This window comes from Megascapheus bottae, chromosome 5 (assembly GCF_031878675.1).
Source record: "Megascapheus bottae isolate mThoBot1 chromosome 5, mThoBot2.hap1, whole genome shotgun sequence".
In the NCBI taxonomy this organism is placed as follows: Eukaryota; Metazoa; Chordata; class Mammalia; order Rodentia; family Geomyidae; genus Megascapheus; species Megascapheus bottae.
This window is the reverse complement of record NC_143513.1, coordinates 74,782,039-74,804,782: the sequence shown is the minus strand read 5'-3', so window position 1 is coordinate 74,804,782 and position 22,744 is coordinate 74,782,039. Positions and strand designations below refer to the sequence as shown.

General features: G+C 45.0%; 1 protein-coding gene across 1 annotated transcript; it reads left to right on the top strand.

Annotated features, from left to right (window-relative positions):
- Positions 1-1,578: 1,578 nt before the first annotated feature.
- Positions 1,579-22,590, top strand: Svopl (SVOP like). The gene is made up of 14 exons (XM_090332245.1): positions 1,579-1,660; positions 1,800-1,891; positions 2,883-2,981; positions 5,104-5,175; positions 7,312-7,436; positions 9,329-9,392; positions 11,495-11,620; positions 13,093-13,221; positions 14,857-14,930; positions 16,663-16,874; positions 18,120-18,231; positions 19,140-19,221; positions 20,901-20,990; positions 22,405-22,590. Exons 1-14 carry the CDS (start codon positions 1,579-1,581, stop codon positions 22,588-22,590), a joined length of 1,545 nt encoding a protein of 514 aa, XP_090188371.1.
- The last annotated feature ends 154 nt before the right edge of the window (positions 22,591-22,744 follow it).

Sequence of the window (22,744 nt, the reverse complement as noted above, 5' to 3'; positions counted from 1 at the left end):
AACTTTTGAGGGCGTTACTCCTCATGGTCTCCGTTGAGAGAAAAGATTTCATAGATTACTTTTGCGTACTATTGGTCTACTTTCCTTCTGGGACTATTTGTGCTTCTGTGACAATGTTAAAAGGTCAAACATCTCTGCCGCAGCCCTGGTGACCACCTACCACTCCAGCTGTGCTGCAGGGGTTTCTGCAGAGGCTTCAGTGTTGATCAGCATCCCTACTTCAGGCACGCTGAGGTGGGCTTTGAGAAACTTGGGCAAGGACGTAAACATTGGCTGGTAAGGCCTGAAAGCAGACTTGCTGGGTCACTTCTGGAAATACATCCATTTGGGTGTGGCTGAGGCCAAAGACAGATGACTGCGACTGCACCTCTGTGGTGGACTCCAGCCACTGCATCTCAAACCTTCCTGCACTTAAATGGCCACTGCTGAGAATGTGTAGTAGCATGTCACCGGACAGCTGTATGAAGGCCTCCTGGTGACACCTGGCCTGATGGCCTTCTGCTCCACCTCCTTCCAGCACTCTGCTTTAATTCCTCACAATGAACGAGGTCAGCAAAACACAACGCTCTCACACAGTTCCCTGCATGAATGAATGAGTGAATATGTGTATTGGGCTGGGAGTTTGGCCTAGTGGTAGAATGCTTGCCTAGCATGCACAAAGACCCGGGTTCGATTCCTCAGTACCACATACATAGAAAAAGCCAGAAATGGTTCTGTGGTTCAAGTGGTAGAGCTCTAGCCTTGAGGAAAAAGCCCAAGGATAGGGCTCAGGCCCTGAGTTCAAGCCCTAGGACAGGCAAAAAAAAAAAAAAAGAGTCTCATGGGGATTTTCCTTTCTGGGCTGGCTTCAAATTGTGATCCTCATGTCTCAGCCTCCTGAGCAGATAGGATTACAGGCATGAGCCACCTGTGCCTTGCTTTTTTTTGGGGGGGGGTGGGTCATGAGGCTTGAACTCTGGGCCTGGGCATTGTCCCTGAGCTCTTCAGCTCAAGTATATTGTGCTACCTCTAGACCCACAGCCCTACTTTCTATTTTCTAGTGATTAATTGGGGATAAGAGTCTCATGTTCTTTAGTGCCTGGGCTGGCTTTGATCCGTGATCTTCAGATCTCAGCCTCCTGGTAGCTAGGACTCAGGCATGAGCCACTGCACCCGGCTCATTATTCTTTTAGATGGCACCCAATATATCCCTGTTTATCAGTAATAATAGCAGTAAGAACAATGAAAATTTCTCTTCCGGGCTTCAAGTATTCCACCCCCTGGACTCATTTAATCCTCACCACAGCCATCAATTAGATACAGTACTTACTGCAGCCCATTTTGAGATGGGGAACTGTAAGTGCACAGAGGACAGATTTCTTAATGCCACACATCTAGTGAATAGTACAGAAAGAACTTAAACACGGAGTCATCTGGTCCCCCGAGGAACTGAACGCACATGTCATGGATGAGGGTTCGTGGCAATGGCACATGGTGCTTGGGTAATGTGTGATATACACCAAAAAATCGCTAGATTTCTTTTCTTCTTCTCTCTCTCATGTCCATCAGCAGAGGTGGGTGGGACCTGGAATCATTCAGATGGCAGCCAAGCAGACGGAGCCTGTCACCTTCATTGGCCTTCGGAAGTTGAGCCAGGGCCTCTCCGAGCCCCAGCAGAAAGGTGAGGCCACTGTACAGAAGACTAGCTCTCAACCGTAGGCTCCTTTACGCCTGAAATAACTAGCTGTTACACAAACACCCTCCATAAGAGAGCAGATGCATCGGGATTCCCCTCCCTCAGACCTCTCCTTCCCCCTTAGAGACAAAGACGTTCACTGTGGAAGATGCGGTGGAGACGATTGGGTTTGGACGCTTCCACATCGCCCTGTTTCTGATCATGGGTAGCACTGGGGTGAGTGAGTCCTGGAGAGACTTGAAGTCTCCAGGGTTGATGTTTCCTGCTGGCCTTCTACCCAGGCTGCTCATTCCCGGGTGGGATGCCTGCGGCCGGCAGCTGGCGTCCTGCACGTGGTGATCTTGGCACCACCTCGTCTGCCTGTGGACGGCAGGCTACTCCACCCCTGCATTCTGGGACTTCAAAACTCATTTTAAAGTGGTTGTCCTGGAGTTGTTGAGGAAACAGTGGTATTGCAGGGATAAGGTTAGATGCCCGAACATGTTTGCAGGGGAAATCAGCTGGGATGCCCTCCAAAACCCAGGTTTGTCAGATAGTCATGTTAAGAAAGGATTTGGAGACTGCGTGACAGTGGCTCATGCCTGAAATGCTAGCTAGTCAGGAGACTGGGATCTGAGGATTGCATTTTGAAGCCAGCCTGGGCAGGAAAGTCTGTAAGACTCTTACTTCCACTAAGCAAAAACAAAGCAAAGTAAAGCAAAACCAACCAACCAACCAAACAAACAGAAAGGAACCCTCGCTATTGAAGCTGAGATCTGAGGATCGCTGTTTGAAGGCAGCCTGGACGGAAATGTTTATGAAACTCTTATCTCCAATGAATGAGCAATGAGTTGTACACAGGAGTTTCATTTAGACACGTCTGTGCATGCATGTGGTGTACCTTGATCAGATTCACCTCCTCCAGCCCTCATTTTCCTCCTTCCTCCCAAGCCAGTCTCAACACGGCTCAAAGTCCCATTTTCACACATAGGCAACAGCATTTGGGGTCTTGCTACTTAATTCAAACCATTCTTCTGCTCTGACTCGCCTGCCTCATCCTCCAGGTGCTGGGATTCCAGGCCTGGAACACCAAGCCCTGAGCTACTACAGTTCTTTATCTAATTGGCAGGGCAATGTGTGATCTCATCATCAGTAGGTGGCTGGGGAAGCAGGGCGTAGGACTTGGAGAGGAGGGGACGTCAAGTTGACACATGCACTTCTCTTTAAGGTTGTTGAAGCCATGGAGATCATGCTGATAGCCGTCGTGTCTCCCATCATCCGCTGTGAATGGCAGCTGGAGAACTGGCAGGTGGCGCTTGTGACCACAGTGAGTCCCCTCTCCCTGTGCTGTGAACCAGAGCCTTGATTCCTCTCCATCCAGCCCACAGGGCTCAGAGTCCAAAGACACATCGCTAGGAAGAGGGTGGCCACCCATGCTCACGGGCTTGTGGGGTGATAGGGAGTAACTTTTCCCCTCCCCCCCCCGCAATGTGCATATGCTTGAACAGCAAAGCAATAATGTCTCATGTCAACTCCTAAATAATTCCAGAACACTAGGTCTCACCTGCAGGCCTGGCCATTAACTCCTACCACCCTTGTCCCACTGGTACCCCACGCTCCAGCTGTGTCCCTTCAGAGTTCTTAGCACCATGTCCCAACAGTGAGTGAGCCAAAGCAATAAGCCCACCCCACAAAGGCACCTGTCATGTGAATATGCATCATCATTTTCCCAGGGCCACTCTGCATACAAGCAATCAAGGTCATGTAAGAGTGTCATTGATTTTATGGTCGACATGTTCCTTTCTGTGGTCCAGTGCCCGTGGACAGCTCTGCTCTGTCATTTTTTTTTTTTTTTTTTTTGCTGTGGTTTCCAGCCTAGTTAGAGCAAGAGCCCAGAAGAGAGACACTCAGATCAGACAGTGACCCCATGGTCAGGGATTAGTTACATGAACAACAAGTATGGTTGGACCGTAGTGAATAACTCTGGCACCCCAAAGTCTCTCAGAGACTAAAGGACAACTTTCTGAATCACACACCGAGTTTTGCTACAAACTGAAATTAAGGCTAGGATGCTCCATTCTTTCTAAAGCATTTGTTAAATTCTGGCCAGCACGTTTACATGATGGAAAAACTGCATGATGTCCCTGAGATAAGAAGTGAGGAGAGAGAACAGGGAAGGAGAGGTCTCTCTAGTGGAAGGTACCAGAAGTTCCTCAAGGTTGTGCAAAGGCTCTATTCTGTCAGTCCCTGTATCCCAACATTGGGCTAAAATTCATCCTCTCTCCAGGCAAAAGAGGTTCGACACAAATACATACAGTGATTTTCCCACTGTCATGTTGTGTAACCAAAGCATTTTATGTAAATGTATTATTGACTTCATAGTTATGTATGTCATTAAATGCAAAATTTACACTTTCAGAGAGCTCTGCTAAATCTTTTCATCTTTTTTTTTTTTTTTGGTCAGTCATAGACCTTGAACTCTGGGCCTAGGTGCTGTCCTTGAGCTCTTCAGCTAGCACTCTACCACTTTGAGCCACAGTGCTGCTTCTGGTTTTCTGGTGGTTAATTGTAGATAAGAGTCTCATAGACTTTTGTGCCTGGGCTGGATTTGAACCACGTTCTTCAGATCTCAGCCTCCTGAGTAGCTAGGATTACAGGCATGAGCCATCAGTGCCTAGTGATATTTTATATATCAGAGGAACATAGGCATTGGGCCTTTGTGTTCCTCTCCTAAGAATATTCTTTGGCCTCACTGGATTTTACAACTAGCTTTTGTATATGAGAGAAGACACAAGTCCTTTGTCTCTCTGAGCTTGTTCCTTCTTTTTTTTTTTGCCAGTCTTGGGGCTTGAACTCAGGGCCTGAGCACTGTCCTTGAACTTTTCTCAAGGCTAGAGCTCTACCACTTGAGCCACAGCACCACTTCCAGCTTTTTCTTTTTCTTTTTTTCCTATGTATGCGGTTCTGAGGAATCGAACCCCGGCCTTTGTACATGCTAGGCAAGCACTCTACCATTAGGCCAAACTCTCAGCCCCACTGTTCCTCTTTTTAACACAGGGTTTGGCTGTGTCTCCCAGGCTGGCTTCAAACTCTTGTCACTCTCGTGGCTCAGTCTCCGAAATGTGGGGAATCCCAGAGTACAGCACACTCCTTGAAGACTTCCTTTCAGTTACAATGGCAGTGTGTAGCTGTGTGTGTGAGGGCTGAAGTCACTATCTGGGATAGCTCCTGCTCTATAGACCCAGTTCCCCCTGGGGCAGGGTCCCAGGGGTGTGAGGTCCCCAGGAAGCCACCAGAACCCCGATCCCAGGAACTGGAGGTGGAGGAGAGAGCTTTGGGAAACTTCCACTCCTCCATCCCTTTGTCTCAAGATGGGTGGATATTAAATGCAAGAATGGACCTACCATAAACGTCTCCTCACAGTCCTGCTTCCTTCCCCCTGCATCTAGATGGTGTTTTTTGGATACATGGTATCCAGCATCCTCTTTGGCCTCCTGGCTGACAGATATGGCCGCTGGAAGGTAGGTGGGGGCTCCCCGGGGACTTTCCTCTGGGGCAACCCCACTGCTGCATCTCTTCAATGGAAAATGCTAGCAAGTGCATGACAGACAGAGCAGGAGCTCCTCTGATACGTGTGTCCTGAACTCCGGGCCTGGTTTCTTGATTTCTCTTCTCTTCCCAAGACTCTGTCTCCACACCTAGCCTGATGAAGCCAGAGATGGCACACTGACTCAGAGGAAGCGTCAAGACACAAATTACAAAGTCTGACAACAAACTGCTCTCTCTCTCTCTCTCTCTCTCTCTCTCTCTCTCTCTCTCTCTCTCTCTCTCTCTCTCTCTCTCTTGCTCTCCCTTTCTCTTTTCCTCTCTCTATTTTATTTTGAGACGGGGGTCTCCCTTTTTTTTTTTTGCCAGTCCTGGGCTTGAGCTCAGGGCCTGAGCACTGTCCTTGGACTTTCTCAAGGCTAGAGCTCTACCACTTGAGCCTTAGCACCACTTCTGGCTTTTTTCTATGTATGTGGTACCAAGGAATGGAACCCAGGTCTTTGTGCATGCTAGGCAAGCACTCTACCACTAGGCCAAACTCCTGGTCCCAAGGGGTCTCCCTTTATAACCCAGTCTAACCTGTACTGTGACTGACCTGGAATTTGTAATCCACCTGTGAGGTGTTATGTGTGTGGGTCGCCTTGCCTACAATAGATGTTTGTTTGTTTACACAAAAACTGGGGCTTGATCTCAGGGCCAGGGCATGTTTCCTTAGTTTTTGTTTCCTTTCCCCCACTCAAGGCTGGTGCTTTATTGTTTATGCCAAACTCTACTTCTGGCTTTTGCTGGGTAATTGAAAATAAGAGTATGATGGACTTTTTCTGCTTTGACTGGTTTTGAACCATGACGCTCAGCTGTCAGCCTCTTGAGTAGGTAGAATTATAGACAGGAGCCACCAATACCCAACTGTAATTGATTAATTTCTTAAATAAATTTATTAAAAAGCCCAGCCACCTATTCATGCTTTCATTTCTAGGATTGAATCCAGGGTTTTGTACATATTTTGCCCATAACTACATTCCCTGCTATATCACCAGCCCTCAAATTTGAAATTCTTTTTATTTTTTTTTACTTTGAACTTGTATCATCCTCCTCTTCCTCCTTATTCTCTCTGTCTCTCTGTCTCTCTCTGTCTCTGTCTCTGTCTCTTTGCTGGTCCTGGGTCTTGAAATCTGGGCTTGGGTGTCATCCTTGAACTTCTTTTGCCCAAGGATAGTGATCTATTACTTGAGCCACGGTGCCACTTTGGCTTTTTCTGAGTAGTTTATTGAAGATTAAAAAAAAAAAAAATCTCGTTGACTTTCCTTCCTGGGCTGGCTTTGAACTGTGATCCTCAGATCTCAGCCTCCTGAATAGTTAGGATTACAGAAATGAGCCATCGCTGTCCAGTGCCCAGTATGTAGCATTCTTATAATCAGAGAGAGAGAAAAAAAATTACATTTTTCCTATGATCTTCCAGTGTAGCATTTCACTGAGCTTCTAATTGCCTCACAAGGAGATAGGTGTGTATATGTATGTATACTGGGGATTGAACTCAGGGCCTGGCACTTGCCAGGCAGGCACTGTACCACTGGAGATACTTCTGGTTTCTGAGAAGCCAGTTCCAGATTCTGTCCCTGGTAAAGGAGAGCTACCCTACGATGTCGTTTTTTTTCAGTCATGAGATTTGAGCCCTGGGCCTGGACATTGTCCCTGAGCTCTTCAGCTCAAGGCTACTGCCTTGAGCCACAGCACCACTTCCTGTTTTCTAGTGATTAATTGGAGATAAGAGTCTCATGTTTAGTAATGGGACTGGCTTTGAACCTCAGTCCTCAGATTTCAGCCTCCTGAGTAGCTAGGATTACAGGCATGAGCCACCTCGCCTGGCTACCTAGGACACTTTTGAAAAATAACCTGAACTTGGAAGGCCCAGGTCTTGAGGACTGCACCGTTAACTGTGTGTGGCATGGCTGACCAGTGGCCACAGCTCAGCTCCTTGTAACAGCAAACTTTGGGGTAGGAAGGAAGCACTGCCCGCAAAGTTGGGCCCTGCCTGCCCTGGCCCCCAGGGGGAGGAGAGCAGGGTGAGGGGGGAGGTCTAATCCCGTTAACAAGCTCTCTTTTGTCTTCAGATTTTGCTCATCTCATTCCTGTGGGGAGCCTATTTCTCCTTGCTGACCTCCTTCTCTCCCTCGTACATCTGGTTTGTCTTTCTGCGGACCATGGTGGGCTGTGGCGTGTCTGGTCACTCACAAGGGTAAAGACTTCCCCCAGAGGCTCCCTGGGAGAGAAACGTGTACCCACGCACACTTACGCACGTGCAGCACTGCATGTAGGGAGTGTGCATCCCCTGTACAGCTGGTTGAGATGAAGGAGTCTTGTAAACTCCTTAGCTGTGCTGGCCTGGCACTGTGATCCACCCAGTATTGCCCTGTCCCTCCGTGGATAAGGTTAGAGGCGTGAGCCAGTATTAGCTTTGTTGTTGTTCTAAAGGCATATATATATATATATATATATATATATATATATATATTTTTTTTTTTTTTAGGTCAAGAAATTTTTGGCAGAGTAAATAGTACTAAAAGTTCTGTGTCAGGTAAAAGTCAATCCAGGCCTGGGATGTAGTTTAGTGATGGAATGTCTGTCAAGCATGTACAAGGACTTGGGGTTCGTCCCTAACACCAACCCAAAAGAAAGAAAAAGAAAGAAGGAAAGGAAGAAAGAAAGAAGAAAAGAAAGGAAAAGAAAAGAAAGAGTCATTCAAAACAGGCTTTATTAATTCTTTTCCTCATGCTAGAACTGGGGCTTCTACCAACGCTTGGTGTTTTCACTGAAAGCTGGTGCTCTACCACTTGAGTCCCGGCTCTACTTCCAGCTTTTTGATGGTTAATTGCAAATAAGAATCTCACAGACTTTTCTGCCTGGCCTGGCTTTGAACCTTGATCCTCAGATCTGTTTCCTGAGTAGCTAGGATTCCAGGAATGAGCCACTGGTGCCTGGCTATAATTGATTCATTTACAGCATTTTGTTTGGTCATAATCATGAGAGACATTGGGATTGGCCACGGTAAAATGTGCCCTGCCAGGCTGGGTGAGGTATACTGAAGTGGGCACAAGGCCTCTTTCATCCGTTTTCTGTGCTTGGGTAAGTGTGCAGGGTCTTTTTTGTGCATGGGGGTGAAAGTTGTTATATTAACTGTTCTGATTTGGGGAACTCCCCTTGACCTATACACCCCTCAGGCTATCTTTTCCTGGGAACTTTGGAACAAGTTATCATTAAAATAGAGTGGGAGATGTGAAAGCATCTAATTATTGCCTTAATGTGTTAGAGAAATAATTATTTTTCCCCGCGGCACAAGCTAAGCACATTGAGTCCTGATGGAAAAGAAACTAAGTAGAATTTTAAAACATTCCTTAGAAAACAGTTAAATAAATTTGTGAAAAATCTCAACCCTGACTGATAATAGCACCAGAGAGAAACAATTAGCAAATGGATGGGATATAATTCCATTTCTTTTTCTCTATTCACAAAATCAATATGTACTTAATGACAAACCTGTGTTTTGACTCATTTGTTGTGAAAATTTTTTACCTGCTCCTGGGTAGATTTTAATTTCCTGGGTCTATTTTAGAAGATAGGAAATCAGGCTTGGGAAAACTGTTTACTTACTTTTTTCCTAGGCAGAAGTGATAAGGTGACTATTTCCTAAGTGATAAAACCTTTAAAATAGCTTGAAAAAAGATGACAACAGAGAAAGTTATTTCTCTTCTGTTGACATTAGCTAAAATAATTGTGTTTGAATGTGCAACAAACTTTTATGTGTTCTGACTTTCTTTTGTTTTTTCAAGCTCTGGGGCTTAAACTCAGGGACTGGGAGTGGTGCTCTACCACTTGAGCCACAGGGCCACTTTTTCTGAGTAGTTTATTGGAGATAAGAGTCTGATGGACTGGCTTCCTGCCTGGGCTGGCTTTGAACTGTAATCCTCAGATCTCAGCCTCCTGAGTACCTAGGATTACAGGTGTGAGCCACCACTGGCCAGCTGTGTTTTGAATTCTTTATCCCAGTGACTAGAACAAGTATGAAAGCACCAAGAAAACACATTTGGTTTTACAAAGCAAAATGACCGTGTTTTCCCCTTTTCTTTTTAGGTTAATCATAAAGACTGAATTTTTACCCACCAAATACAGAGGTTACATGCTCCCCTTGTCTCAGGTAAGAAACAGTGGGAATTCCACCCTGATTCCTGCAGAAGGCTTTGATGCTCATGGTTTCCTTTTGGTTGATTGGTCTCAGTAGTTCACTTTCTGTTAGCTGGAACCAATGGAAAAGCAGTGAGGATGTTTGAAGCCAGAGATCCAATGCTAAGGTTTCCTGAACCCAGGACTTTATCCTCCAACAGTGGCACTTGAATATAATACCATCTTCCTCAGTTTCCAGGAGATGTCCTAATAGCCCATTCTATGTATGTGGTACTGAGGAATCGAACCCTGGTCTTCATGCATGCCAGGCAAGCACTCTACCACTAGGCCAAGCTCCCCACCCTGGAATTTTATTTTTATTTTTTTGCCAGTCCTGGGTTTAAGCTCAGGGCCTGAGCACTGTCTTTGGACTTTCTCAAGGCTAGAGCTGTACCACTTGAGCCTTAGCACCACTTCCAGCTTTTTCTAAGTATGTGGTACTGAGGAATCGAACCCAGGTCTTCGTGCATGCTAGGCAAGCACTCTACCACTAGGCCAAACTCCCAGCCCTGGAATTTTTTTTAATGTAATTTTTCTAGTGATATCCTACCCCAGTCACTTTGACTACTACAGAAAAATCCTCCCTTGTACCCTAGGTCATTTTCCAGCCTGTTATCCTTAAAGAAAAAAAAAAGAACCCTAATCATTCTTATTTTCATAGTCACCCCTTTATTTGTCCCTAAAAGAATCTTCTAGTATGTTATCTTCTTCCCAGATCCATGAGGTAAAGGGGAATTATCACACAATCCCCCTTTCCAGATCAGAGAAATTCTCAGGTGAATGTGGGCAGTTATTCTAATTCCTGCCCATTAGGGCCTGGTCCTGTTGGGTTCTGAGTTATTTGTTGGTATATAAAATGATCTCTAATGACTGAGTGCCTGTGGCTCACACCTCTAATCCTCAGATCTGAGGATCTGTTATGCTCGAGTTCAGGAAGCCCTTGTCCCAAAAGACCATCAGAGACCATCACCAATGTAAAAGCAAAGGAGTCTTTATTGCAAGCTCGAGCTTGGGTCTCCCATTTACACGGCCACAACTGGTGATGCTGAGAGGCCCCGAGCCCAGGGGTACAACACCTTTTATACATTTTTGGGGGGAGGCAGGGGCTGAGCACACATCATAGTACTTTGAACTGGTTGGGTGACACCACTAGATGATGCCTGCTAAACTTGAGGGTTTGTGCTCTAGATAGTGATTACCAGACTCCAGGAGGGATTATTCTGGTATTATAGAGATAAGCGCCATCTGTGGTTCTGGGAATTGTTCTGCACTAGGCTTTTTCCTAGCATTAGGGCAGAAGTGGGTGAAGGGTCACAGCACAGCACAGGGTCTCAGCAATAAGGCAGTGAAGCAGTTACAGAAGCAGAAGTAGCAGTTAGTTAATGACTACACAATGGTGGTTACAATTTTTAGTTTCTCAAATCACAGTTCAAAGCCAGCTTGGGCATAAAAGTCCATGAGGCTCTCATTTCCAATTAACCAGCAAAAAGCTTGAAGTGCAGATGTGACTGAAGTCTATTGATAGAGCATGAGACGAGCAAAAAGCTCAGGCCCTGAGTTCAAACACCAAGACAGGTGCAAAAAAAAAAAAATCTCCAAGATATAGTTGTAAACCCAGACATGGAGTATTGTGTACACCACAACTCCATTTATGAAGCAAAACCCAAAATTTATTCTTATTAGCTTGGATGTTTAGGAAAAGCTTTAGAAAGCTACAGAAGCAAGTGGTAATATTGGCCCCTTCTGAGGAGAGCAACCAGATGGTAGAGAGTTGGGGAGAAGCTAGCTTCAGCCTTCTTCTCACCTTCTATGTTGGGGTCCAGTGAGTCCATTATGCAATTAACAAAAATGCACAATGTCTACGACTCCCTGGTGGCCCAAACTTCCAAACGCCAGTGATTCTACTCATTGTCTCCAGAACCAAGGCAGAGGAAACAATTTACGGAGGACGAAGGCAGCCAACACAGTTACATTCACCCTAGCTAGCAGAGGGAATGCTGGAGGAGGCTCCTGTGCGAGGAAGTAGCTGCAGAACATTGTGCACACGACACAGGAGGAACTAACTGTACTCCCCAGGTCTTCTGGCTTGCCGGCTCCTTGCTCATCATTGGCATGGCCTCTGTGGTCATCCCCACCATTGGGTGGCGCTGGCTCATCCGCATTGCCTCCATCCCTGGCATCATCCTCATCCTGGCCTTCAAGGTGAGCATGGATGCATCCCGTGCACCCTTCCAGATGGACTGCTGGCCTTGGGGTGCCACAGATGAATCAATCAATTATTTAATTGTTCGTGCTGGTACTAGAGTTTGAACTCAGAGCTTGGGCCCTAGCCTTTTTGGTCAAGGCTGGAGCTCTATGCTTTAGATTTCCACTTCTGAGACTTAGACTTAGAGCCAGGCACGGTGGCTCATGCCTGTAATCCTAGCTACTCAGGAGGCTGAGATCTGAGGATCAAGGTTCAAAGCCAGCCCGGGCAACAAAAGGACTTGAGATTTTTTTTTTTTTTTCCAGTCCTGGGCTTGAGCTCAGGGCCTGAGCACTGTCCTTGGGCTTTCTCAAGAACAGAGTTCTACCACTTGAGCCTCAGCACCACTTCCAGCTTTTTTTCTATGTATGTGGTACTAAGGAATCGAACCCAGGTCTTTGTGCAGGCTAGGCAAGCACTCTACCACTAGGTCCAACTCCCAGCTAGGACCTGAGATTCTTATCTCCAACTAAACTCTAGAAAACGGGAAGTGGGACTTGGCTCAAGGGTAAGGCGATAGCCTTAGAGCTCAAGAGCTCAGGCACAACATCCATGCCGAGTTCAAGCCCCATGACCCACACACACAAAAAAATATCTTAGACTTGAGCTGGGAGCATAGCCTAGTAGTAGAATGCTCACCTAGCATGCAAAAAACCCTGGGTTTGATTCTTCATTACCATATACACAGAAAAAAAATCTACAAGTGGTGCTGTGGCTCAAGTAGTAGAGTGCTAGCCTTGAGAAAGCCCAAGGTCAGTGCCCAGGCCCTGAGTTCAAGGAAAAAAAAACTCTTAAGACTTTCTTGCCTGGCTTAGATAGCCAATCCTCAGATCTCAGCCTCCTAAGAAGCTAGGATTACAGATGTGACTAATAAATAGTGCCTGGACCCCTTTCTTTAAAATGGACCCCAGTGGCCAGGGTCTTTGTGGCTCTGAGCCTGTATCACTGCTCTGGGACCAGTGGCCAATGGAGGGACTGCTTGTTCTGATGAACTGACTCTCTTTGCCATGTAGACTAAGACACCGTGGCTGTCTTCTCGACTTTAGCTCATAGTTGGATTCTCTTGGATTTAAGACCAAATATAGACTTAGGATCTCTTCCGAGGGGCTTGTTTTCAAGCCTAAAGTCTAAAATTGTAATTACATAACTGACAGATGATTTAAAATCTAAACCATTGCAGACATCTGAATTTCATGTGTTGGTTTTCACCCACTGTCTCTTTTGCCTTGGATTTCCCTCTCGAAAGGCACCATTCCACATCAACCCGGGGTCCAGCAGGGAGCTTGCTGAAAAGGCTTGCAGTGTCTTGGGCCTCTGGTCTCCCCTTGGGAATATGGGACTGGCATGGATGGCATGGGTGGTATGGCTGGCACTGGGGCCCCTGGTACACAGACTTGTGGCTCTGATGTTCTTTCACATCTGCGTTTAGTTTATTCCCGAATCTGCTCGCTTCAATGTCTCCACTGGGAACACAGAGGCCGCGCTGGTCACGCTGGAACGGATTGCCAGGGTGAACCGCTCTGTCATGCCGGAGGGGAGGCTGGTGGAGCCCATCTTGGTAAGGTCACACTCCGCCTCTTCCTTCCACTTCCACTGGTCTTGGGAAGTCTTTTAGTTGTGCAAGGCCAGAGGGAAGGGACTTCAGTTTGCACTCTACCCAGAGGCAGGAGGCGGCCAGGAAGAGCAGAGTAGTGGTGGGATCTAATTTAGTTTCTTCCTGGCTGCTGCCCCATGGCCCTGGTAAGTTACTCTATGGCATTAAGCATTTTAGTTTTGAATTAGCGTACTGTAGTATTATAAGGGAGTTTCATTGTGATAATTACATACACGCACACTGTACTTTGAATGAGTTCATCCCTTCTGCTACATTCTCATTCCTTTCCCTTCCCCTTGTCAAGCAGTGATTGATGGATTTTATTATGCTGTGATTGTATGTATGCGTGCATGTATGTATGTGTATATGTATACACAGATATAGGTAGATATTTTTCTTTATGGTAGTGGTATATATACATATATATGTGTGTGTATATATATATATATATATACATATATATATGTGTATATATTTCACCTATTAGCTGTTGGGCAGCTTTCCTGATTCTAGCATTTGGCTGTGGTAAACAGTGGTGCAATAGACATAGATATACAGGTGTCTTTCTGTCATATTGATTGACTCTTCTTCTGACATATGGCCAGGAGCAGGAAGACTGGGTCATAGGAAGGTCTATTTTCAGTCTTTTGAGGAATCTCTAGACTGATTTCTATAGTAATGGTACTAGTTTACATCCCTACCAGCAATGTATTAGGGTTTCCTTCTTTCAGTATCCTCGACAGCCAACATTTGTTGTTTGATTTCTTCATGATGGCTATTCTGCCTGGGGTAAGCTGGAATCTTTTTTTTTTTGCCAGTTCTGGAGCTTGAACTCAGGGCCTGAGCACTGTCTTTGGGCTTTCTCAAGGCTAGAGCTCTACCATTTGAGCCACAGTATCACTGTGGCTCTATCACTTGAGCCATATCATCTGGCTTTTTCTATGTATGTAGCACCAAGGAACTGAACCCAGGTCTTTGTGCATGCTAGGCAAGCACTCTACAACTAGGCCAAACTCCTGGCCCATATAGTCTTTTGTTTGGCTAATTTGATTTCAATCTTAATATCCAACTTTTAGATCCAGTTTAACTGAGTATCAGATATATGATAGAGATCTACGTTTGTCGTATCCAAATAGCTAACTCATTCTGCTGACATATTTTTATTGGATAACCCAGTTGTTATATATTTGAAAAAGAAAAATATAATTTTTGTTATAATAATATAACATACATATAAGAATGTATTATATGAAAAAGAATTTCAAATTGATAAAAAAAGAGATCGGGGGGCCGGGAGTTTGGCCTAGGGGGGCTGGGAGTTTGGCCTAGTGGTTAAAGTGCTTGCCTAGCATGCATGAAGACCCGGGTTTGATTCCTCGGTACCACATATAGAAAAAAAGCTAGAAGTGGTGCTGAGGCTCAAGTAGAGCTCTAGCCATGAGAAAGTCCAAGGACAGTGCTCAGGCCCTGAGCTCAAGCCCAGGACTGGCAAAAAAAAATATCAAGTGTAGTTATTATAAAAAATGTAATAAAAAAAAAGATCGGTAAGTCTGTTGTAGGTCCAACATTATCTATTGTCTTCCCCTTTCTGTGACCCAGGATAAAAGAGGAAGGTTTGCAGATCTACTGGATGCCAAATATCTACGGACCACATTACAGATCTGGGTCATATGGTAAGCATGCAGTTATTTCAAGCTGGGTGCTGGTGGCTCACATCTGTAATCCTAGCTACTCAAGAGGCTGAGATCTGAGGATCTAGATTCAAGGCAAGCATGGGAAGAAAAATCCATGGAAGTATAGCTCAAAGGATCACGTGCGAGCTTTGGGCAAGACAGCTGAACAAGAACATGAGACCTTGAGTTCAAGCCGCAGTACCAACACAAAAAAGGATGGGGGGAGTAACAGATCACTTTTACTATAGTCAGTTATCACCTCTGTGCCATAAGATATAAGAAACTTTCAAGGTTGCCTACCAACTGGTAAATTTGCAATATATTTTTAACAAATATTTTGGAAAGAAAACCATTATATATTATGTGCATGATCTATTATGCATTATATTATATATCACATATGAGAAAACTATTACTGTATAATTATATATAATAAAATATGTACAACATATACTATATATTATATACTAAATCTATACTATGTACACTATATACTATATATGTTAAACCATACATATCTTATACATGTAATTTTTTCCAAGCAAGGTCAATTTGGACAACTCAGTTTAAAATCAAGCAAGAGACTTGAATAGGTGTGTCATTAAAACTGTAAAGCAGATAAACATATCAAATAAATTAGACAAACATATCAAAAGACAATATTAAAGTTTCTAGGGAAATGTAAATCAATACTCAATAAAGTAAAATACCAGAGGCTGATGCCTACAATCCTAGCTAATGAGGAGGTTAAGATCTGGAGAACTGGATTTTAAAACCGGGTCAAGCAGAAAAAACCCATGAAACTCTTGTCTCCAAAATAACCAGGAAAAAACTGGGCTGCTGTTGTTATTGTTGTTGGTGTTGGTGGTAGTATCTATTTTGGTTTCTTAGTTTTTGTTTTTAAGTGGGGGCAAAGTAGGGGGTACTGAAAGGGAAAGAGGAAGGGAGTAAGTGCAATCACGCTATTCGGTCTACGCTATGTGGAACATGAGCTGTGTACTCGGGCATGGCTGGGGAACACTGGGGGAAAGGAAACGAAGGGGCAGCATTGTGGTGACAAAAAGAAATGCATTCATTACCTGACTTATGAAATGGTAACTCCCCTCTACAATACCTTTGGAATAATACAATTCTATTTAAAAAAAAAATACTGGGCTGGGAATGTGGCTTAGTGGTAGAGTGTTCGCCTAGCACGCATGAAGCTCTGGGTTGGATTCTTCAGAGCCACATAAACAGAAAAGGCCAGAAGTGGTGCTGTAGCTCAAGTGATAGAGTGCTAGCCTTGAGTAAATAAAACTCAATGACAGTGCCCAGACGCTGAGTTCAAGCCCTAGTACCCTCAAAACACACACCCACAAAACTCAACAAGATACCATTACAAACCCTCCAGTGCACAGGAATGGCTAAGATGAAACGGACTGATTATCCAAATGTTGGGAAAGACGAAGTACCTGTTTACATTTGCTGAAATGAGTACCATCTCTCTGGGAAACTGTTTAGCAGTATCACAGTTGAAAATGTGCCTACACGATAGCTTAGGAATTCTAAGTTTTCATCCAATAGAAATGCACACAGCTGTGCTCCCCAAAGATATTTGCATGGATGCTGTGGCTGCCTAGCCAGCTGCCCTGTCTGGGCTGTGCCTTCCGTTGGAAGCCCCGCCCCTCCAGGCTTTTCCTGATCCTCAGTCTGCTACAAGCTCTTGCTAACGAGATCCTTTTCTCACTTCCAGGCTGGGGATCTCTTTTGCCTACTATGGCGTTATCCTGGCTAGTGCTGAGCTGCTGGAGAGGGACCTGGTCTGTGGTTCCAAGTCAGAGTCACAGCCACAGATGGTGGTGACTGAGGGGGACTCAGAAGAAAGCCACAGTCCTTGCCACTGCCACTTGTTTGCCCCCTCCGACTACAGAACCATGATCATCAGTACCCTTGGAGAAATTGCTTGTAAGAGTCCCTCTGTGTATCGGGGCTTGTTTCTGGCAGAGTACTGCTGTTTAGACACTCAGGACACAAGAGGGATTGCGTCAAGAGTCCTCCCCAGCAAAAGTGTACACGTTCGGAGTCATGCCAGGGTCTTTACTTTGGGTTGGTATAGGGAAGAACACTCATCGGGAAGACAGCTTTGAAGTATTATGTGATACTAAGCGGCACACTCTTTGCTAATGTTCTAGTATCTGCACGGTTGGATGCATCTTAGTTTGTTAGATTTCACTTGGCAGCATGATTTCTGTCTTTGCTGACATAAGTGATGGCACTTAAGATCAATAGTTCTTGGTCATGTACACTGGTGCATACCTGTAATTGAAGCATTCGAGAGGATTGGCAGAGTTCAGTGCTATCCTGGGCTACATGCCAAGACTGTCTCACAAAAAATAAGAGAGAGAGAAAAAAAGAAAAGGGAGTTGAGTATCACTAGCTCACTCCTGTAATTTAAGCTACTCAGGAGGCTGAGAAAGAAACAAGCCCAGGCAGAAAAGTCCATGATACTCAGTCGTGGGGCTTGAACTCTGTGACCTGGGTACTGTCCCTGAGTTCTTCAGCTTAAGGCTACCACCCTATCCTGGTGGTTAATTGGAGATAAGAGTCTCATCGACTTTTTAGTACCCAGGCTGGCTTTGAACCACAATACTCAGATCTCAGCCTCCTGAGTAGCTAGAATTACAGGCGTGAGCCACTGTGCCAGGCTAGGTCCATGCTACTCGTAATCTCTAACTAATCTGGAAAAAACAAAACACACACACAAAAAAAGCTGAAAGAGAAGCTGTGGTTCACGTGGTAGAGTGGCTCAAGCCTTCAGTGAAAAAGTCAAGCAAGAACATGAGAGCACGAAGCTCGGAGATTAAGCCTTAGTACTGACACATGGAAGGAAAGGAGGAAGGAAGTCATGGTTTCTTGAATTTAATGGAAAATAGTACAAAATAGTTAAATTATTAGTCCAGCAAATTTATAACAATCACTGGCAGTTTATAACAATCACTGTGGTCCTAAAATGTCTTTTATCTAGGGCTTGTCATTCACGGCTCCCATGTGAGAGATGTACACTGAACAGGCCTCTCATTGGGTAACGATGTGCCTGAGTTCTGGATGAAGTCGATTCCTTCGGAAATACCCACAGTGAACCCACATCCGGGTGGTAAAGACCATTGTGGTACCAAGTCCTAGCTACTGTCCCTGCTCTTTGTTTCCTAGTGAATCCTTTGAATATCCTGGGCATCAACTTCCTGGGAAGACGGCCGAGCCTGGCCATCACCATGGGATGCACAGCTTTGTTTTTTCTTCTCCTCAATATCTGTACTTCAAGGTACTTTCTCTTAGATTGCTTCAAATGAACAAGTTTAGTAGAGTCATTATCCGACATGGCTTTCTGATCCCTGACCTTTGCGGGGGCCAGGGTGAGTCTGTTTCTCTGGGGACAGTAGAGCGTACGCTGCTTAGGTGACTACAAAGCTTTGGGCATTACCACACCCTTCCCCACTCTTACACCATGCCATGTCTTCTTCAGCTACCAATGGATATGGGCGCAAGGTTGGAGACCTTATTATAATTATCTACCAAAATATTTATGATGTGTATACCAAGCTTCCTGGACAGTTAGAGAACAACCCCAATAGTTACCAAATTATCTAGATGAATGTCAGGACAGTTCCGTGGCCTGACTAGCCCATCTGTAATGTGGAATTCACTTCATCCATCATTTGTAATCCTAGGGTAGGCTGAATTCTATAATATGTGAGTCTGTGGGTTCTGTATTCAGAGATTCAAACAACTAACTACTGGTTGAAAATATTCTTAAAAAATATTTGCATTTGCACTGAAAATGTACAACTTCCCCCCAAACCTCTGTGCTTTTGTTCTTTAGCTAATATCAGAATAACAACTGTTTACCAAGGAATCTAGAGTTTCAAAACATATGAGAGGATGTACATAGGGTATAGGCAAATTCTAAGGGATGTTGTAGAAGGAACTTCAGCCTCAAGGACTGGGGTGAGTTACATATTGTGCTGCTTCATTTTTTAGGTGTTAGGCTTATCTGGGGGAATGGGAGGAAGTTGGCTTTAGAATTCACAAACAGGCCAGTTGAGAAGAAGCGCCTGCCTGAGATTCTGGGTTATATGGGGCTGTGTCGTGGCATCTATAGTGCACTTGGAGTTGACCCAGTGAGACTGCCCACATGACCTTGTATGACCTTCCCCTCCTCCTGTTCTCTAGTGCCGGCCTCATTGGCTTCCTCTTCATGCTGCGGGCCCTGGTAGCAGCAAACTTCATCACCATCTACATTTACACAGCCGAGGTGAGCTTTGGAGTAGTGGGTTACACATAGGGCATGCAAGTCCAGCTAATTAGAGGGGATCTCCACCTGAGGAAAATACATCCCCAACCCCTCTGTTAATTTTGAACAATTACCCTAAAATATACTGTAAAAATAATAGATTTATTTAATGACAGGGGATTTTTCCCTCCCCCATTTAAGTCTATTAGTCAATCAGAAGAAAAATAGGGCTTCTCCTTTTCTCACTGAGCTAGATTTTGTAGCTATGACAGAAACAAAGGAAAGATCTATTTCCATGCAGTTTCAGAGGTTTCTATCCATGGCTACCTGAGGCCACGAAGAAACATCATGAACGAGGGGCACCACGGAGAAAAAAAGCTGCTCGCCTCAAGGCTGCCAGAAGCAGAGAGATAACATGGAAAATCAGGATGTCCTTTAAAGGTTGGCCGCTGGCCACCTGCTTCCTCCAACCAGGTCCCACCTCCCACCGTTCTACCACCTCTCAATAACTCACCTCTCAACACCACCTCAGTAATCTTAATTTGAATTTTAAATGCATCAACAGATTAAATCAATGTAGATAACTGATATTTAGACCTAAACATTAGATCAGAGCTCTCATGATCTAGCCATCTCTAGAAACACCTTCATAGACATTTGTGTGCTGGCCTAATATCCATCAAGTTGACAGGATTAATAGCCACAAGCATGCATGTAAAAAAAAACAGCTATTAACTTGGCTCTAGGCCTTCAGAATCCAGAGGGTCAGGCAGCGATATCTTCTCTTTCATTTACCCTTGTTTTGAAATTTGAATTATTATATCTATTGCTTCCTGTGATGGGGCTTGTGACTTGAGTCACAGCTCTACTCCCGGATTTTTGCTGATTCACTGGAGATAAGAGTTGCAAGTACTTTCCTGCCCAGTTTGGCTTTGGACTATGATCCTGAGATCTCAGCCTCCTGATCTGAGAACTGAGGTGATCTTCTGGTCTCTGGATCTGAGAGTTGGGATCTGAGGGTTGTGGTTTGAACACAGCTTGGCCAGTAAAGTCAGGGAGACTCCGTAAGTGCAAAATAGTTGCGCCAAGAAAATAGAATACAAAATAAAATTCTTCAGTAGCCAAGTATAGCAGATGACTGAATCTTGACTGGAGGAGCAGGCTCCCGGCTTTCTAGTCAATTCTATTTGCTGTAGCTGTATTAAAATATTGTCAGAGCGGGGTGTTGGTAGGTTATACCTTAGCTACTCAGGAGGCTTTGGTTTGAAGCCAGTGATAGTGTGAACTATTCTTTTTGTCAGTCCTGGGGCTTGAACTTGAGGGCATGGGCACTGTCTTTGAGCTTTCTCAAGGCTAGTGCTCTACCACTTGAGCCACAGCTCCACTTCCAGTTTTCTAGTGGTTAACTGGAGATAAGAGTCTCATGGTCTTTAGTGCCCAGGCTGGCTTCGAACCTCAATCCTCAGATCTCAGCCTCCTGATCAGCTAGGATTACAGGCATGAGCCACTGTGCCTGGCTGTTTTTACATTAATAATCAAAATTTCAAAGTTGTATCCTAGAGAAAGTGAGCATCTTTTATGTCTGAAGTCTACTTGAAAAAAAATATATATCTATCTCAAGGCTTGACTGGGACAGGAGGAGAGGAGGAAAGCTCTGAGAAGAGACATCAGTGACTGGGCCCCCATTCCTCTCCCTACAGGTTTACCCCACCACAATGCGTGCTCTGGGAATGGGCACCAGCGGATCCCTGTGCCGTATTGGGGCAATGGTGGCACCATTCATATCCCAGGTATGGCCAAAGTCATCTGGCAAGATCAGGTGTCTTAACGACCCTAGGAGGTGGTATTCACAGCAGGCTGCATGCGACTTGGAGAAAAGTATTGAACTATTTAGCATAGGCTCATCCACTGAGTGAGGAGGTTGGATTAGACCAGGTATTTTCTACATCTTTCCACATTTGTCACAGTGTGACTTCATAGTTAAGAATGTTCATGTTGCTGGGCTCATGCCTGCAATTTTAGCTATTCAGGAGGCTGAGATTTGAGGATCATGTTTTGAAACCAGCCTAGGCAGGAAAGACTGTGTGACTTTCATCTCCAATAACTACTCAAAAAAGAAAAGGAAATAGTGCTGTGGCTTAAGTGATAGATAGGGTGCAGGACTTGGACCAAAGAAGCCTAGGGAAAATGCTCAGGCCAAGTGTAAGGCTCTGGACTGGCAAAAAAAAAAAAGATAAAAAACATAAAGAATGTCCTGGCTAAGACTGGGTGATGAACTGCAATATTGAAGTGAAAAGGTGCAGCCAAAAGTTGTGTATGGATAAGGGCATCCAACAGGAAGTTCTGATGCTTTTTGAATAGAGATAGGACTCCGTTAGTTATCTGTTCAGGGACTGGAAGGCTATATCTCTTCTGAGAACCTTCTGCCATTTTGTGCTGGCAGAAGTGGGGGCTGGGAGGAGTGGACAGCTGGCAGGGAAGTGAGCAGGTTCAGAGCAAAGCAAGCTGAGATGGGAGAACAGACAGATCTCATCTTTCTCATACCCTCATTTGCTCTACAGATGTAGAGGCACAGTGGAAAGAGCCATCTAATCTGGCCAGTCCATGTTAAGGCCAACCACACAAAATCTGCACACTCATTGGCCCAAGTAAAATATTCAGCATGCAGTGTGACGCACTGGCTGTAAACGCCCGTTATTTGAATGTAGACACATGCTTATTCTACCTTGAGTATAAAAGACCATTGTAGGCCAAGAGTTTGGCCTAGTGGTAGAGTGTCTGCCTAGCTATCATGAAAGATCTGGGTTCAGTTCCTCAATACTACATATACAGAAAAAGCCAGACATGGTGCTGTGGCTAGAGCTCTAGCCTTGAGAGAAAGTCCAAGGACAGTGCTCAGGCTCTGAGCTCAAGTCACAGGACTGGCCAAAAAAAGACCAGTGTAAGCCAGGAGTTGGTGCCCACGCCTGAAATCCTAGCTACTTAGATGGCGAAGCTGTGAGGACTGCGGTTTGAAGCCAGCTTGGGTGGCAGAGTCCAGGTAGAGCACTAGCTTTAAGCAAAAGGACAGTGTAGGCCCCACGTTTAAGCCCAAGAATTGGCACGCGTGTACACGCATGCACACACACACAAACCCAAAAGCACCCCCAAACCAGCGTAGAAATGAGCGGAGAGTGACTTGAGTCATTCTTTTGTGACTTACAGGTTCTCATGAACGCCTCATTCCTGGGAGCCTTATGTCTTTTCTCATCGGTCTGTGTTGTGTGTGCCATTTCTGCGTTCACTCTCCCAATCGAGACTAAAGGACGGGCCTTACAGGTGAGCTGCACAGGACACTTAGGTTTTCTCAACTACCACTGTTTGACCAGAGGACACGAGCTTGGCATATGAGATCCATTTTTCTTTTTTAAAGACTGGTTTCCAGTCTTCCTCCAACACAGCTCTGAAGTCCAAGTAACTGATAATTCCATTCAAACCTTGTCCTATCAAATCTCAGCTTAACAAATCTGTTGAGGTTTCAGCATTCTTCCCTTTCCACCATTAC